We start from the raw sequence: 14,898 nt of genomic DNA, 5'->3' as shown, positions 1-14,898 counted from the left end.
GCCAGTAACAAAACAGCTTCTATAATACCACACTGGTTACCCAGAAGCTAAAACAGTTCCCCTTAAGCAATCCAGCCCTGGGCTCCCACCCGGAGAGCCAAATCCAATATAGTGAAGATTACTTAAAATCTTATTCACCATATATAAAGTTCTACCAATCCCAAGAGACCAGACACATTACCCACCAGATCAATGAATATTTTAGATCTTACCCAAAATACATTCTTACAGCCAATTCTTATTAACTAATTTAAGTTTTATTTTAAAAAAGAGACAGTTGCTATGGTTAAAAGATCATTATACATACAGATTACTCCTGGGGAATTCTGCTCCCCAAAATTCAAAATTATGCGCACAATATTTTAAAATTCTGCAAATTTCTGCATGTGTCATTTGTCAAAGTAACACAATATAGTCACACCAGTTTCAATTATTTTTGGTCATTTATTTCAAAATACCTGTCAGCAAGTATGTGTGTAACAATACAGACAACAAAAAAGAGTCAGGAAATGTTTTTTGAAAAATAGATTCCTTACTAGGCATAGTAATACAGAACTCTGAGTAGTAATTCATTTAAACTATAATACAGAACTGTATTTCTCGCACCCCTCAGAAGCAGTGCAAAGGGTTGGAGGAGTCGGGGATAATGGAGGAGCTGAGGGAGAGGGAAGTAAATTGTTGGGAAGGAGCCTGGCTGTGAACTGGGAGGCTTGTTGGGTATGGCTGGGAAAAGTATGGAACAGATTTTTTGTGGGGGGTGGCGAGGAGGGATTGTTAGGGAGCTTCCCCGATGCAGACCCTGGTTGTCTCCTAGCCTCTCCCATTCAGTCAGGCACGTCTGCTCCTGTCCACGTGTCCCTCCACCCCCACTCAGACACCACCTCCTCACATCCCCATGTGGCCCTGCACCTCCCTCCCCCTGTGGCTCTGTGCCTCCACTCCCATTCAGCCCCTGCCCCAGTCTGTCCTCTTCCACTAGCCCTTATGAGCCCGTCTGACCCCCTCACCCAGCACCCATGCTGTCTGTTTCCCCATAGTCCCTGTCTCCTGACAGGCTCTGTGAAGAAGGCAGGCTCTTTCTCTTCTCAGCTAGCTGGGAGCTGCTGCTTTGTTCTATTGCCACATCACCCTCTGGTGGGCAAAAGGTGGAACTGCAGCAACATTTCAGCAGAAGCTTTTTTCTGAACAAAAAATTAAAAATGTGTGGCTAATTAATTATGCACATGCACAATAGTGCAGGATTTCTCCCAGAGTAAGATATGAATAAAGTTCTCAGGTCAGTTTCATAGCAGAGATGGCGAGCTGCTCATTTGTAAAAGTCCTTTTAGAATCGGTTCAATAAGTTAGTCCATATGTAGAATTCCAGGAGAATTTGCAAGGATAGTCCAGGGCGCACCTGGAGACCTCAGACTTGTGACTTGAACTTCCCCTGACGAAGTTTGAGCAGATCTGAGATGAAAAAGTTTCAGGCCCTAGAGTTATTTTATAGTTCTCTCCACTAGGCTACATCTTGACAGCAAACATCACAGCAGGCATTCCTTGGATGAAGAATAGGTAATATACATTGTTGCTCTGAAGTAAATCTGTTTCTTAGTCACACACTAATAACTGGTTTCAGAGTAACAGCCGTGTTAGTCTGTATTCGCAAAAAGAAAAGGAGTACTTGTGGCACCTTAGAGACTAACCAATTTATTTGAGCATGAGCTTTCGTGAGCTACAGCTCACTTCATCGGATGCATGCCGTGGAAGCTGCAGCAGACTTTATATATACACAGAGAATATGAAAAAATACCTCCTCCCACCCCACTGTCCAGCTGGTAATAGCTTATCTAAAGTGATCATCAGGTGGGCCATTTCCAGCACAAATCCAGGTTTTCTCACCCTCCACCCCCCCACACAAATTCACTCTCCTGCTGGTGATAGCCCATCCAAAGTGACAACTCTTTACACAATGTGCATGATAATAAAGTTGGGCCATTTCCTGCACAAATCCAGGTTCTCTCACCCCCCTCCCAAAAACCACACACACAAACTCACTATCCTGCTGGTAATAGCTCATCCAAAGTGACCATTCTCCCTACAATGTGCATAATTAAGGTGGGCCATTTCCAGCACAAATCCAGGTTTTCTCACATCCCCCCCCACCCCCATACACACACAAACTCACTCTCCTGCTGGTAATAGCTCATCCAAACTGACCACTCTCCAAGTTTAAATCCAAGTTAAACCAGAACATCGGGGGGGGGGGGTAGGAAAAAACAAGAGGAAATAGGCTACCTTGCATAATGACTTAGCCACTTAGTTACTCCACTAGTAACTAGCTGCATTCATTAGCATAAGGTAGTTAACCATTCAAGCAGTTCATAGACCGTCTACTACAAACTTCAAAGAAAAATTTAGACAATGATATTAGTACACCACAAGTTTCCTCTAAATGTTAATATTCCTTTTTGATCTCTTAATCAATAGAATATAGTAACAGACAAGAACAGAAGTTTATCATCTACAAACTCAACAGATATATGTAAACACAGACAAATACAGTTAGTATCTACTTCTAATTCTCTGACAATATAGGTTTACATTTAAAAGAATTAAGGCTATATCTACACTACAGACTTTACAGCTGCGCTGCTGTGAGGTCTCCCGTGTAGCCGCTCTATGCCGGTGGGAGAGAGCTCTCTTGCTGGCATAATTAAACCACCGCTAACGAGTGGCAGTAGCTATGTTGGCAGGAGAACGTCTTCCGCCGAGATAGCGCTGTCCACACCAGTGCTTTTGTCCGTGAAACTTATGTCCATGACGGGGGTGGGAGGTTTCCATGTTCCTGACAGACAAAAGTTTTACTGACAAAAGTGTTAGTGTAGACAAAGCCTAAATCTACTTAACCTGGCTTTGATAATGATCTACAAGAAATAGCCCTGTTTACCATTTCAATACTCCTCTAATGTATTATTAAAGGTTGATTTTGGGTCACTTAGCCTGCTGGTTGCTTAACCCTCACTGGCTCAGTGGCACAGGGCAACTTCCCTCTTTTTCATTTTGTGTCCATTACTTCCCTCTAGCTGCTCACCTCAGTACTATTCCTTCGGAGCTGCAACCCTCCTGTCTCTTTGAGTCTCTAAATTTCTCTAGAAGGGCAATGATCAAAACAGTAGGAATTTCTCTAAATCTCTTTGTACCTTCAAAGCCTCATAAAAAAAATCACGTCTCTATTTGTGTGAACAGTCAGAAGTTGCTAAGATCACCTCGAAAACCCACAAGAAAAATCTCCAAGATTCCTTTCAAAGTGCTGGATGCTCCAGAACTGCAGGATGACTTCTACCTGAACCTAGTGGACTGGTCTTCTCTCAATGTTCTCAGTGTTGGCCTTGGTACCTGTGTTTACCTATGGAGTGCTTGTACTAGCCAGGTAAGGCATGGCCCTTTCCTTGCAGCTATAGGAGAAAAATGGACGGCAGGTCAGTTGGATCGGCCTTTGTGTTTTATATTCTGCTGCTGTACTTTTTCCAGTACCCTGGAATGTACCATCTATGCCAGGAGTGGCCAGCCTGAGAAGGAGCCAGAATTTACCAATGGACATTGCCAAAGAGCCACAGTAATACGTCAGCAGCCTCCCAGCACCTCCTGCCCACCAGCAGCCCCACTGATCAGCACTTCCCCATCCCTCCCCGCACCTCCCGATCAGCTGTTTCGTGTCGTGCAGGAGGCTCTGGGGGGGGGAAAGAGCGAAGGCATGGCAGGCTCAGGGGAGGGGTGGGGAAGGGGTGGAGTGGGGACAGGGCCTGTGGCAGAGCAAGGGGTTGAGCAGTGAGCCTCCCTCTGGCACATGGGAAAGTTGGCACCTGTAGCTCCAGCCCCAGAGTCGGTGCCTAGACAAGGAGCCACATACTAACTTCTGAAGAGCCGCATGTGGCTCCGAAGCCACAGGTTGGCCACCCCTGATCTATGTGGTGCAACATACTAGTGCTCTTAGTTCCAAATACCTAATCTGCTAGGCAGCTAATCTCTTTAGTCCTAATTTCCATCTTATTTCCTAATTTTCAAGGTGACCCGGTTATGTGATTTGTCTGTGGAAGGCGATTCTGTGACATCAGTGGGCTGGTCAGAACGGGTCAGTATAATACTACCACACAGACCGTTAAGATATTCTTTTCAGAGATTCTGAGCACCCAAAGCTCCTGTTAACTTCAGTTGCATTTGTAAGAGCTCAACATTTCAGAACATCTGATCCTCAACGCTAGAGTCCGATAGGAATACACCGTGTCTCATGCTGGAGTGAGAACCACCTAGATTAAGTTCAGTGAGCAGCATCTGACCTCGGTCAAGAGATGCCGAAGAGCATTTCTCTCTCCTTTTTTGTTAAAGCCTAAGATGTATGCGCTTGAGGCATGTGCATCCTCCCCCTCCCCCTCAAAAAAAAAAAGAAAAAAGCACCTTACCTGGATAGCAGGGATGGACCTGGACTGGTCTGTGAGTGTAGAACTGCCTCCTAAATTGACTACAAATATATCTGTATGTGAGTGAGCCGTGCTCTTAGAGAGAGGTTATGGTCTACTGCTTGTTCTGGAGAGATGGTCTGCATGAACTGATGTGCTTAGTGTCTTTGCTCCAATTACTCTCCGTAGTCCTGTCATGCCAGATTTGTCTTCCTTGTTCCAGGAAAGGCTTGGGGTAAAAGAGCCCAGAATCCTACTAAAAAGTCTCTTGTGAGGCAGAACCTCCAGGTGCTCTATTTGATGTTCTGCATAGTGCCATGAAATCCTGCCTGGCTGGTTGGTTGAGGCCAAAGTGATGTATCCCATTGCAGAAGAATTCAGCAACATTTCCCCCATCTTGTTTAAACCAATAGCTTCTGCGAACAGGTATTCGCTGTCCCTTTAGCAAGCACTCAAATGGAGTTTAGAGTGGAAGACAAGGAGTCAAGACCGCCTCCTGGGTTCTGTTTCCAACTCTGCCAATAGCTCACTGTATGATGTTGGGCAACTTTTTCACTAGGAGGGTGGTGAAACGCTGGAATGCATTACCTAGGGAGGTGGTGGAATCTCCTTCCTTAGAAGTTTTTAAGGTCAGGCTTGACAAAGCCCTGGCTGGGATGATTTAGTTGGGGATTGGTCCTGCTTTGAGCAGGGGTTTGGACTAGATGACCTCCTGAGGTCCCTTCCAACCCTGACGTTCTATGATTCTAAGTCACTTAATGCCCATGCCTCAGTTTACCCTATCTGTTAAAACCGCTTGGGGGTGTAAAAAAGATGTAATTAGGTAATGATTGTAAAAATCTTAGCGGGCCTTGGGGAAAATGTGCACTAGAAAGAAGTGCCAGTATTATCTGTCTTTAAAAGGATCTATTGATACTTTTCAGTTTTCATTTCTACAGCAGATCTTAAGTTACTGCAGAAATTGCATCTTCATTCAACTCATTGCTGATTAACAGATGGCGTTCCTTTGAGCAGGACAGATCTTACAAGATGTGTAATCTCCAGGGATGATACTCCTACCCCCATCTGTTTGCCTTTTAGGGGCTGAGGGCTAGTCTTCACTATGGGGAGATTGACATTGCTGCAATCAATGCAGTATGGATTGATTTAGAGGGTCTAGTGAAGACCTGCTAAATCAACGGCAGAGATCCCAGAAGAGTAAGGGAAGTCAACTGGAGAGCGTCTCCTGTGGACATGGCACAGTGAAGACACCGGGATAAGTCGACCTAAACTGCGTCGACTCCAGCTACGTTATTCACATAGCTGGAGTAGCGTAGCTTAGGTCGACTTAGTCCATAGTGAAGACAAGCCCTCAGAATCTCTTGTGTGGCTCTTGGATCTCTTTGTACGTCTAGTTACTGACTTTATTGATTGCAAGTTTTCTTTTTGTGCATTTAGGGCAACTTGGTAGCAGTTGGAACTCACAAGGGCTTTGTACAGATCTGGGACGCAGCTGCAGGGAAGAAATTATCCATGCTTGAGGGTCACACAGCCAGAGTGGGTAAGGAGGAACAGGAGGCAAGAGGGCTGAAGTTTACCATTTGAAAGTGGCATTTGCTAACCTAGAAGAGGGATCCCTTGAGGCCATGTTAATATTGCAGTATTGCTATAATTTATGATCCAAAAGGGAGTGTGGGAATTGTCAGTCCTGTCCCACCCCTACACGCCATTCCTTCCCCAAGCCTTCTGTGAAATAGCTTTTTGTTTGTGTATAAGAGTCCTTTTAAATTGCACTGGCCTGCTCTTGGGGGTGGTGATACTATGAATCATCACCACATACAGTTGCGGAAGGTGTTGTGTGATGAGGCATCCTAGGTGTGTTCTGTTAATACACCTTGTTGAATGTCATTGGTTTCAACTCTCCAGGCTGGCTGCTTGAGGATTCCAGTTCATCCTGCTTTTCAGGGAATAGCTTTTACAAGTAAGCAGTGTGGATTGGTGACCAGGTCAGGGGTTGGGAGTCAGGACACCTCATAAGTTCTGTTTTGATGACCTCACACAAGTTGTTACACCATTTGTGCCTCAGTTTACCCTGCTGTAAAGTGGGTATAATATGAACTCCCATAGGTTTTGTATATGTTAAAAACTCTTTGATCTTCCAACAAAAGTTGCTCAAGAAGAGATTTGTGTAGGCCTCCTCTGGTTATAGTGGCTTGATACTTACCCCTAGGAATCCTGCACTGACAGCTGCATGGAATTTTCACTCTGTTCCTTTGCCTGCATTACAGGTGCTTTGGCATGGAATGCAGACCAGCTTTCTTCCGGCAGTCGGGACAGAATGATCCTTCAGAGAGACATCCGGACCCCCCCACTACAGTCTGAGCGACGGCTTCAGGGCCACAGGCAGGAGGTGTGTGGGCTGAAGTGGTCCACAGACCACCAGCTCCTAGCGTCGGGTGGAAATGATAACAAGGTAAAGTACTGATTGCTATTGGTGTAGGCCTTGGCCTCATCTCTGCACCTGCACTCCTAATCTTAAAAGCTGCCTTCTTTCAAAGATATGTCAACTTTTGAATTGTAGCCTCTCATCTGAAGATGCCTTTTTGTTACTAATGAGACGATTGACAGACCATCCATATTCCCCCCACCCCAATGTGGCTAAACTAGACTATCCTACAACTTTCTAGTATCTGTCTTAAGTAAAAATTAGTAGGGCAACTTAACTATCCTTTGTTGCTCCGAATGTGCTTGGGTACCTACACCTGTATGTTTGGCCTGAAGGATGTTAGATTTCAGTGAAGCTGGTTTAAACTGTCTCCACTTAAACTTGAAGTTAGGCAGTGTGCAGTGAAGGAAGTTTGCAGTTTTAGATAACTTAGTTTACACTGAAATTCCCTTCTGCACGTTTGTTTTGTTTTAGCAGGCACAACTCAGGTTTACTATTTACCAGCGAACAAATAATGGTTACATATGGTACCAAGAACAATTCTGAGAGCACCTTGGGATAGATTCCTGCACAATTAACTCCCCAGACACTGGTGTGATGGAATATACTGTATCCCAAGCTCTTTCAACTTCTTCTCTCTCTTCCATTCCTTTCCCACTGCCTGCCCACCCCCCACCGGTGAATGAGAACAGATTATGACTGGATTATTTACAAAGTCTTGCATGTCAAGAGACCAGAGCACTGCACATAGCCCAAGTGACATGAGTTTGTAGCTCTTAGTCTAGCCCCAAAAGGATCCCTGAGTTGAGCAGGTTTGGCGATCCCTGAGGGAGAGGCCCCAGTACAGGAATCGCTAATCATTAAGATGTAGGTGCATTGGCTGAGCTGTGCAGGGCAGTCTTCACCAGGCTGGGCTTTAGCCGGTGCTGTCTCCTCGGTTTGGAGGGCAGGGGAGCCGAGGTTGGAGTTGTATGTTAATTAGTCTTGTTTCTTCTCTCCACCAGCTCCTTGTGTGGAATCACTCCAGCTTGAGTCCTGTCCAGCAATATACAGAGCACCTAGCAGCAGTGAAAGCTATTGCGTGGTCTCCACACCAGCATGGTCTGTTGGCCTCTGGTGGTGGGACAGCTGACCGCTGCATTCGGTTCTGGAACACGCTAACTGGGCAGCCCTTGCAGTGCATTGATACTGGGTCACAAGTGTGCAATCTGGCTTGGTCCAAACATGCTAATGAACTAGTAAGTTCAACCATGGGGTTGGAGTCCTGCTGCTGAGCTTTCATGGATCAGGAACTGTCAGCGCTGACTCTCTCTTGTAATTCTTGTGTCTTCCCCCTACAGGTGAGTACCCATGGATACTCGCAGAACCAGATTCTCGTCTGGAAATATCCCTCATTAACCCAAGTAGCAAAACTAACAGGGCATTCATACAGAGTCTTATACCTGGTAAGCTATAACCCATGCCCTTTGCTTAGTGCTCTCTTATATTGCTTCTGCTTCTGCTGCGACTGGGTTGTGCACTGAGACCGAACCCAGACTGGCTAGTACTGGTGTCTGCTGGTTCCTAGCTATCCAGGGTTTGGTTAGTGAAACAAACAAAACTAAACTTCACTGCACTCAACAGGAGCATTTGAGATCTGGCAGTCCCTGCTTGCTGACACTGGAGTGAGGGATTCTTCTGCACTGCTTGACAAAAAGTGACACACATTAACCTTTGGACAAGCCCCAGGTTGTCAAACTCCAACTCCTCTCACTTCTGAGGAGCACAGATACCTGGTACAGCAAACAGCTCTTAAGGGAAATTTATAAAAGCCAAAAGCTTCTTCAGAGTTAGAAGACTTTTTTTAATCCTCCCCCTTATTCCACCTGCTATTTTTCCTCTTCATGGTTGTGCATTAAAACATTCAGTTCTGTTTAATCCAGTTCCATCTCTTGATAGCTATGTCTCTTACCTGCTTTGTTCTCCCTTTCATGGTACTTGAGGAAGCTTCAGCACAGAATGGGATCAGCTGAGCTTGTCTCATACTGTTTTAGACACTGTGGCTAGTTCATTTGTTAACAATGTGTAGGGGGATGTTGGCATCTTAACAGCTTACTTCTGGCTTTATAAAGAGAGGTGCGATTCCAGAGATAATGTGAATGACCCTTGTGTACTCTATAGCAGCATAAACTGAGATTTGTTTCCATAATTCTGTATCTTACCTGTGGCAATGGTGATGAGGCAGGAGGAAAGCAAAGGCAGGTGGGCCTGGTTCACCTCCATTAGAGAGAAGGAATCGAACGTTTGTATTCTGGTGTGGGGGAGGCCTCCATTTTAAACTACCATTTAACGACCTGTGAACATGTATTTTGAAGACTGTGTTTTCTCTCTTGCCTTAGGCAATGTCTCCTGATGGGGAGGCCATAGTTACAGGAGCAGGAGATGAAACCCTGAGGTTCTGGAATGTCTTCAGCAAAACCCGCTCAACAAAGGTAAACTCGCTAGTGTATGTGGATAGTTAGTTCCTGTTTCTGCGGCAAGCGCTGCCCAGTGAGGGAAGCTGTGGATCTTCTATCCAGCTCTAGTCACTTGCTGTGTGACATTGGACAGTCACTTCACTGCTTTTGTATACCTCCACTACCTATGTGTATAATGATCAGACACCCAATGCTTCTCTCTTAGCAGCTGTGGGGATTGAGTCTTGGTCAAATGCTAAGGGGTTTGTGATTCTCACTTGAAAGTAGTGATTTGTGAGGCCTCTGTGCACAGAATACGTGAAGTAACTAGCACAACTAAAGGCCCATGGGTCTCCATTTCAGGGTGGGTATCTACATTCTTAAAATTGAACTGTTGGTGGTTATGCTGGTGCCATGCCACACCACTGATTTTAAGTAGCAGTGGTGTAGGGTGTCCGGCTTAGCCTGTTCCTTGCTAGCATTTTAATACACTATTGCAGTGTCATTTGTATACGTATTCTTCAGTTCTGGCACAATGGCTTTAGGAGACAGGATCAAACTCCCTTAAGTCTCTGAGAACCGTCACCATTCCAGAGATGACTTCTCCATGGGGGTCTGGAGGGCTCTTTTTGAAAAGTTAGTCTCCAGGCATCTTGAGCAGATGTGGAGAGACAGCAGAGGATGCCAGGAACCGAGATATTATGTGGAGGGACCACAGAGAGACAGAGACCAGCAGTTTCTTCATCTGGTTTCTGGTGGCTCTGCTGTAGGATATACACAGCAATCCCTGTTTCACAGAAACTTGTACTGCAAAACTAGCCCATACCATCTTCTGCCATGCTCACGCTCACCCTGCACCCTGTATACGTGCATGGGCACAGGAAGGTTGATCTCTGACCAATATCCGACTCGGGCATGCTTATGAAGGTTTGCCCTCTAATGTTGGGCGAGCCCCAGACCATTTCCCTTGGCTTGGTTTGCCTCGAGCCCTGGCTTCGTGGCAGAAATGAGTGTGTGGGGGGATAGGGCTGAGGCAGTGTGGTGGAGCTGTCTGCGCTCAACTCATTTTCTCAGTGAATATTTAGAGTGGGGATCTTGGGTTCAAAACTTTTCTCTTCATTTTTTGCAGGAGTCTGTGTCTGTTCTAAATCTCTTCACCAGGATACGGTAAACTCTGTAATTGCACACCAGGGGACCCCGGCACGATGTGCCAGGAAAAAACCACTAACTTGGCTTGTATGGAACCTCTCGCTATCAACCAGAAGAGGGGAAGGGGAGTGCCAGTGGGTTTGGAGGCTGGACTTTCAAGATTCTTCTTAAATACATGATTGCGAACCATATTGGACAGTATTTGGGGTGGGGTTGGGAGGGTGATGCAATTATCAAAGGGTTAAGAATATGACATTCTTCATAAAGGGGAACAGGTGCAAGAGGGAAAAACTAAAGTATCTAATTTTATACATAGGGTAGAACTTGTGTGATGTGGACCATGATAAGGAAGACTAGGCCAAGGGCATCCCAACTGCTGCTTTGTAACCTCTGTGAGAGATGAGTATTGTGGGAGGTGGGATTTGTTTGTGAGAGGTTTGGAATGCTGCTCTGGGTTCTTCATCATTCTCTGATTTGACACAAGTCTGAGTTAGTCAGACTTGATCAAATTTTATTGGTGGGAGAGGACAAAAAGTTAGAGCTGGGAAGAAGCCTCTCGAATGTAGAGTGGGTATTGTTTTTGCTTGGCACTAATATTCCAAGTAGAAAAAAGAACTGCTTATTTTCCTCAGGCACACAGTTTTCTCTTCCGTTTAAAGAAGTGACTAATACTTGACATGGACGTTCACCTAAGAGTTTAATTTTCAGCACGCTTAGTATCTGGCTAAAAAAATTGAGCTGAGAATTTTTTAAAAGATTTTAACAGCAGCTGCCTCTTCTGAAGGAAAGATTACTGCACAATCCAAAGATTATTTTTTTAAAAAGAATTATTGATATTACACATTCAAAGCCGGTCTCAAGACTTTTAGTTTAATGGGGAAACAATGGCTTTTTTTAAAGACCCAGGAGTATTTATTTAGAGCTTTATGCTGTGCCAATTATTGCAGACTGATTGCTGCAGTGTCTTTCTGAGGACAAAAGCAGTTGAGATGGATTTAGAAAGAAAGACTATTGTGGATCTGTTTTCAAAGACAAAGGTTCTGTAAGATTGTTGCCTGTCTTCCACATGGGACGGAAGAAACATCATGTGTATGGAAGTCTGTGTGCGAGGGGTTCTAGGCAAGGGAGAAGTGTTGCTTTTTTTTTTTTTTTTTTTTAAACTTCAATTAGGTCAGAGCCAGAGGCCCATTTTTAAGTTTCAGGAAGAGAGAGATCCTGCCAGTTTGTTGAAATAATGCAGTGAGGTGTGATGCTAAGCACTTGTGTGTGTGTGTGCGTGTGTGTCTGTGTCTTGCTTTTAATTTAAAGAGACGCTGTTATGCTTGCAGCAGCCAGTTCCTGTCTACTTTGTACATGTGCCAATGCTCGTCTGCTGTGCATCGGGCTGTTCGGCCCACCCCCTCGCCTCCTTTTGTAAAATGTTTGGATGTAAGTGCTGCCTCTTTCTTCTCTTGGCTGGTGTGTGTGTGGTTGTGTATGTGTGTGTATATAGACCTTGTCCTCTTGTACATAGTGTGTAGGCAGATACCTTCTTGTGAAACCATACTGCCTGGGTTGCAGGGGGGGAGGTGTGGGAGGCAGCTGCTTCTCTAGAGCAGCAGTGACTCCTTTAGAAAGGGCAAATTTCAGGTAGCAAGTCTGGCAAAGAGAATTGCCGTGAACTGTGATTCCATTTCACTACAGCCTTGACCAAGCGTGCCATTTACAGCTAGTGCGTGGATGTTGGTCTCTGGGTGCTACAAGTGCTTCTCGAGGCTTGAGTGTGCCCGGAATACGCTGTGTTCCTTAGCAAAACTGACGGCCTTGGAGCTCTTGAAGCCAAAAATGGGACCTGCATATTCCCATCGCCTCCTTCCCACACTCCTCCGAAAAAGCGTTTCATCACAGATCCGCTTTACTCTGGTTCTCTCCACAAAATTCTGAGGCACTGTAAAAATGTTCTGCAATGGCCTCCTGATTCCTCTCTTGCTGCTTGTTACATGTTTGGCATCCTTAACCATCACATCGCTAACGCACTGGGGAATTGTTACCCTGTCAGATCGTTAAGCCAGGCACGCATGTCTGAATTGAAGGCATCACTTGCAGTGAAACATGGTCTGTCACGGGTGCCTGTTCCACCCCCTGGGGCAATTATAATGGAGAAAGGACCAGAGGAAAGTAATGCATGTCTTAAATCAGTGACTGGGAGGAGGGGGAATATGGCTGCAAGTTACTTCTGTGGCTTAGTTTCTCATTTGCGATCTGTTCTTTGGGATAACTGTTCCCCAGACCCCTAGCTCAATGTCCAAACCACCCACCAAACGTTTTCCTCCTGGAGAAAAATCTTTAAATGGAGAGGAACCAGGAAACCATCCCTGAAAGGGGAGTAAATTTGTCTCTGCTCAAGCTGTGTAAAAGTGCTCACTTAATGAGGAGAGAAACTCGGAAGGTGTCTGATGGTGTGTGCAGGCGTGGTGGGGGGCGGGAAGGAGAGGTACAGGCTAGGTTGTGCAATGGTCCTGGTAACTATACTGACAGTAATCCCCTCTGCCCGCCCCAATACCAGAAGCTGGAGAGGAGCAAGCTTTACTGTTTGTCAGGCATGTGATCAGCCTAGGCTTGTGCGCCCTACATCAGAGAGCCACCCTTGCTGAAGCAGCTGGTAAAAGGAACATTCGAACCCATGGTGAGACGAGCTTTGCTTTTTATTGGGGAGGATTTGCTTTGGAAAGGAGAGGGGAGCAGACCCTCCCCTTCCTTTAGGCCTGCAGCGTTGGGTTTGGTTTTGAAGTAATCCCCAGGAATATAATGGGGCGTGGAGGGAAATTAGAAATCTAGATGCTCTGGCATCTGTGCTGCGGTTACGCATGGGAGCTTTCTTGTGTGTTGCACTGAAATCTCAAGCAGAGAATTGCATTCGACAGAGATCTTGGTCCAGAGGGAGCATCCTTCGGTAGGCTCAATGTGTCATTCTCTGCTTCTAACAACACGCCCCTTATTTCTGTCAACGCTGTTTCAAAACGATCGCGCTCCTAATCCTCCCCCTGCTCGGAAGGCTGGGCTAACGCCTGCCTTGGGAGCAGGACAGGTTACTTTGTGTTCTACTGTTCTGCTTAGCAGGGATGGATAGTTGATTCCTGATCCCATAGCTGGTTTATGGTTGAATGTATCGGCTACCTGGTTGGAGGGGAGGAGAGCAATGTTAAAGAACGTCTTTAGTGGACATAAAAAAATACCAGCACAAATTTCCCCGTTACCCATGCAGTTGCCAAAGGAGGTAGTTTGCTGGGGCCAGGGGAGTGTCCTCAAAAGGTATCTTTCGGGGGGGAGGGGGTGCTGGGGGCATTTGTGTCTAGAATCTCATGTATGCAACTCGTGTGAAGCGATTGGCTGTCTGGAGTGTGCTCAATAGTGTTGTAAATGGAAGAAAAAAAACTTGCGTACACTTATTTCAATGTATGAACCATAACGTTTCTGACTTGTACAGTTCAGGCAGTTTGAAAGGTCTCCCCAGAGTTTATGCAGGTAAATTCTAAGAACTTGTGGCGTTGTTACATATAATGCATCATATGGTGGGGGGGGGAAATATAGAGACCGTTGTAACTTTTCATGTAAAGCAATGTAACTGGCATTAAATACATTGTGAATTTAAGCCTGGTGTCACTTTCTTTAAAGCTTCATGTGAAACTTGTGAGTGATGTTATGCTTTAAAGTGCTGTGTGGATCCTGGGCTGACGTTCCGAGTCCCGGTGCCCCTCCGGTGGGGCTTCAGCCCTGTGGGAAGTGCGCCTGGACTGAGGGCTTCAGCCCCACGCGAAGCACCTTGGCACTGAAGCACCCCCTTGCAGGGCTGAAGCCCTGGGCCTCTGTGAGCCCTGCAGTCCACTGAAAAGTCTCCAGATTTGGACTGGGGACTATCTATTGACTACCCCCACTGTAGATGTTAAGCAGTGTTTGACAGAGGATTTTTGCATCCACCCTGCGTAAAGAAATGAGTGTCACTTGTGTCAAAGGAAAGATTTAAGAGACCAGATGGGCGATACTACTGGGGAAATGGGCAAGTGCCCTGGACAAGGCACTGCACACCGGGAGACAGAGCCTGTGTTGTGGTGGTGGTTGAACACTAAAGGGCGGGTGACATATTAAACAGCGTCTGCAGATTAGTTGTAGCCTAGTGCATCCCAGAATATTAGACAGACAAGGTGGTAGTGGTCAGGTTATAGATGGTGAGACCTCCCATATTATCTCACCCACCCTTGTCTTACTAAGAATAGTAATCCATGCAGCTGTGTGCGCCAAGATGGGGACAACCAAATCCTCATGCTTCAGGACATAAACAGATCACAGGGGTCAGGAAGGAATGCTTTTCCCAGAGGTGCTGCTGGGCACTGTGTATAGATTGGGCCGTTGTCTCCCTTTGAAGGAAGAAGTGCAGATTTCAGTTTGCCCGTTGAGAGCACAAGTGCCCTTT

General features: G+C 45.8%; 1 protein-coding gene across 3 annotated transcripts in view; it reads left to right on the top strand.

The window, feature by feature from the left end:
* FZR1 (fizzy and cell division cycle 20 related 1) overlaps nucleotides 1–14,079 on the top strand; it is a 31,399-nt gene extending 17,320 nt beyond the window's left edge. For all 3 annotated transcript variants that reach the window (XM_073324697.1, XM_073324695.1, XM_073324698.1), the window contains exons 7-14: nucleotides 3,229–3,412; nucleotides 4,049–4,114; nucleotides 5,877–5,979; nucleotides 6,707–6,891; nucleotides 7,869–8,102; nucleotides 8,205–8,309; nucleotides 9,243–9,335; nucleotides 10,429–14,079. In XM_073324697.1, the coding sequence (XP_073180798.1) occupies nucleotides 3,229–3,412; nucleotides 4,049–4,114; nucleotides 5,877–5,979; nucleotides 6,707–6,891; nucleotides 7,869–8,102; nucleotides 8,205–8,309; nucleotides 9,243–9,335; nucleotides 10,429–10,470 (1,012 nt within the window). In that variant the 3' untranslated portion in view covers nucleotides 10,471–14,079. The remainder of the gene's footprint in view (nucleotides 1–3,228; nucleotides 3,413–4,048; nucleotides 4,115–5,876; nucleotides 5,980–6,706; nucleotides 6,892–7,868; nucleotides 8,103–8,204; nucleotides 8,310–9,242; nucleotides 9,336–10,428) is intronic.
* The last annotated feature ends 819 nt before the right edge of the window (nucleotides 14,080–14,898 follow it).

Source organism: Lepidochelys kempii, chromosome 25 (assembly GCF_965140285.1).
Source record: "Lepidochelys kempii isolate rLepKem1 chromosome 25, rLepKem1.hap1, whole genome shotgun sequence".
Lineage (NCBI taxonomy): Eukaryota > Metazoa > Chordata > Testudines > Cheloniidae > Lepidochelys > Lepidochelys kempii.
The sequence above is the reverse complement of the archived record's forward strand: the minus strand, read 5'-3'. Positions and strand labels throughout refer to the sequence as shown.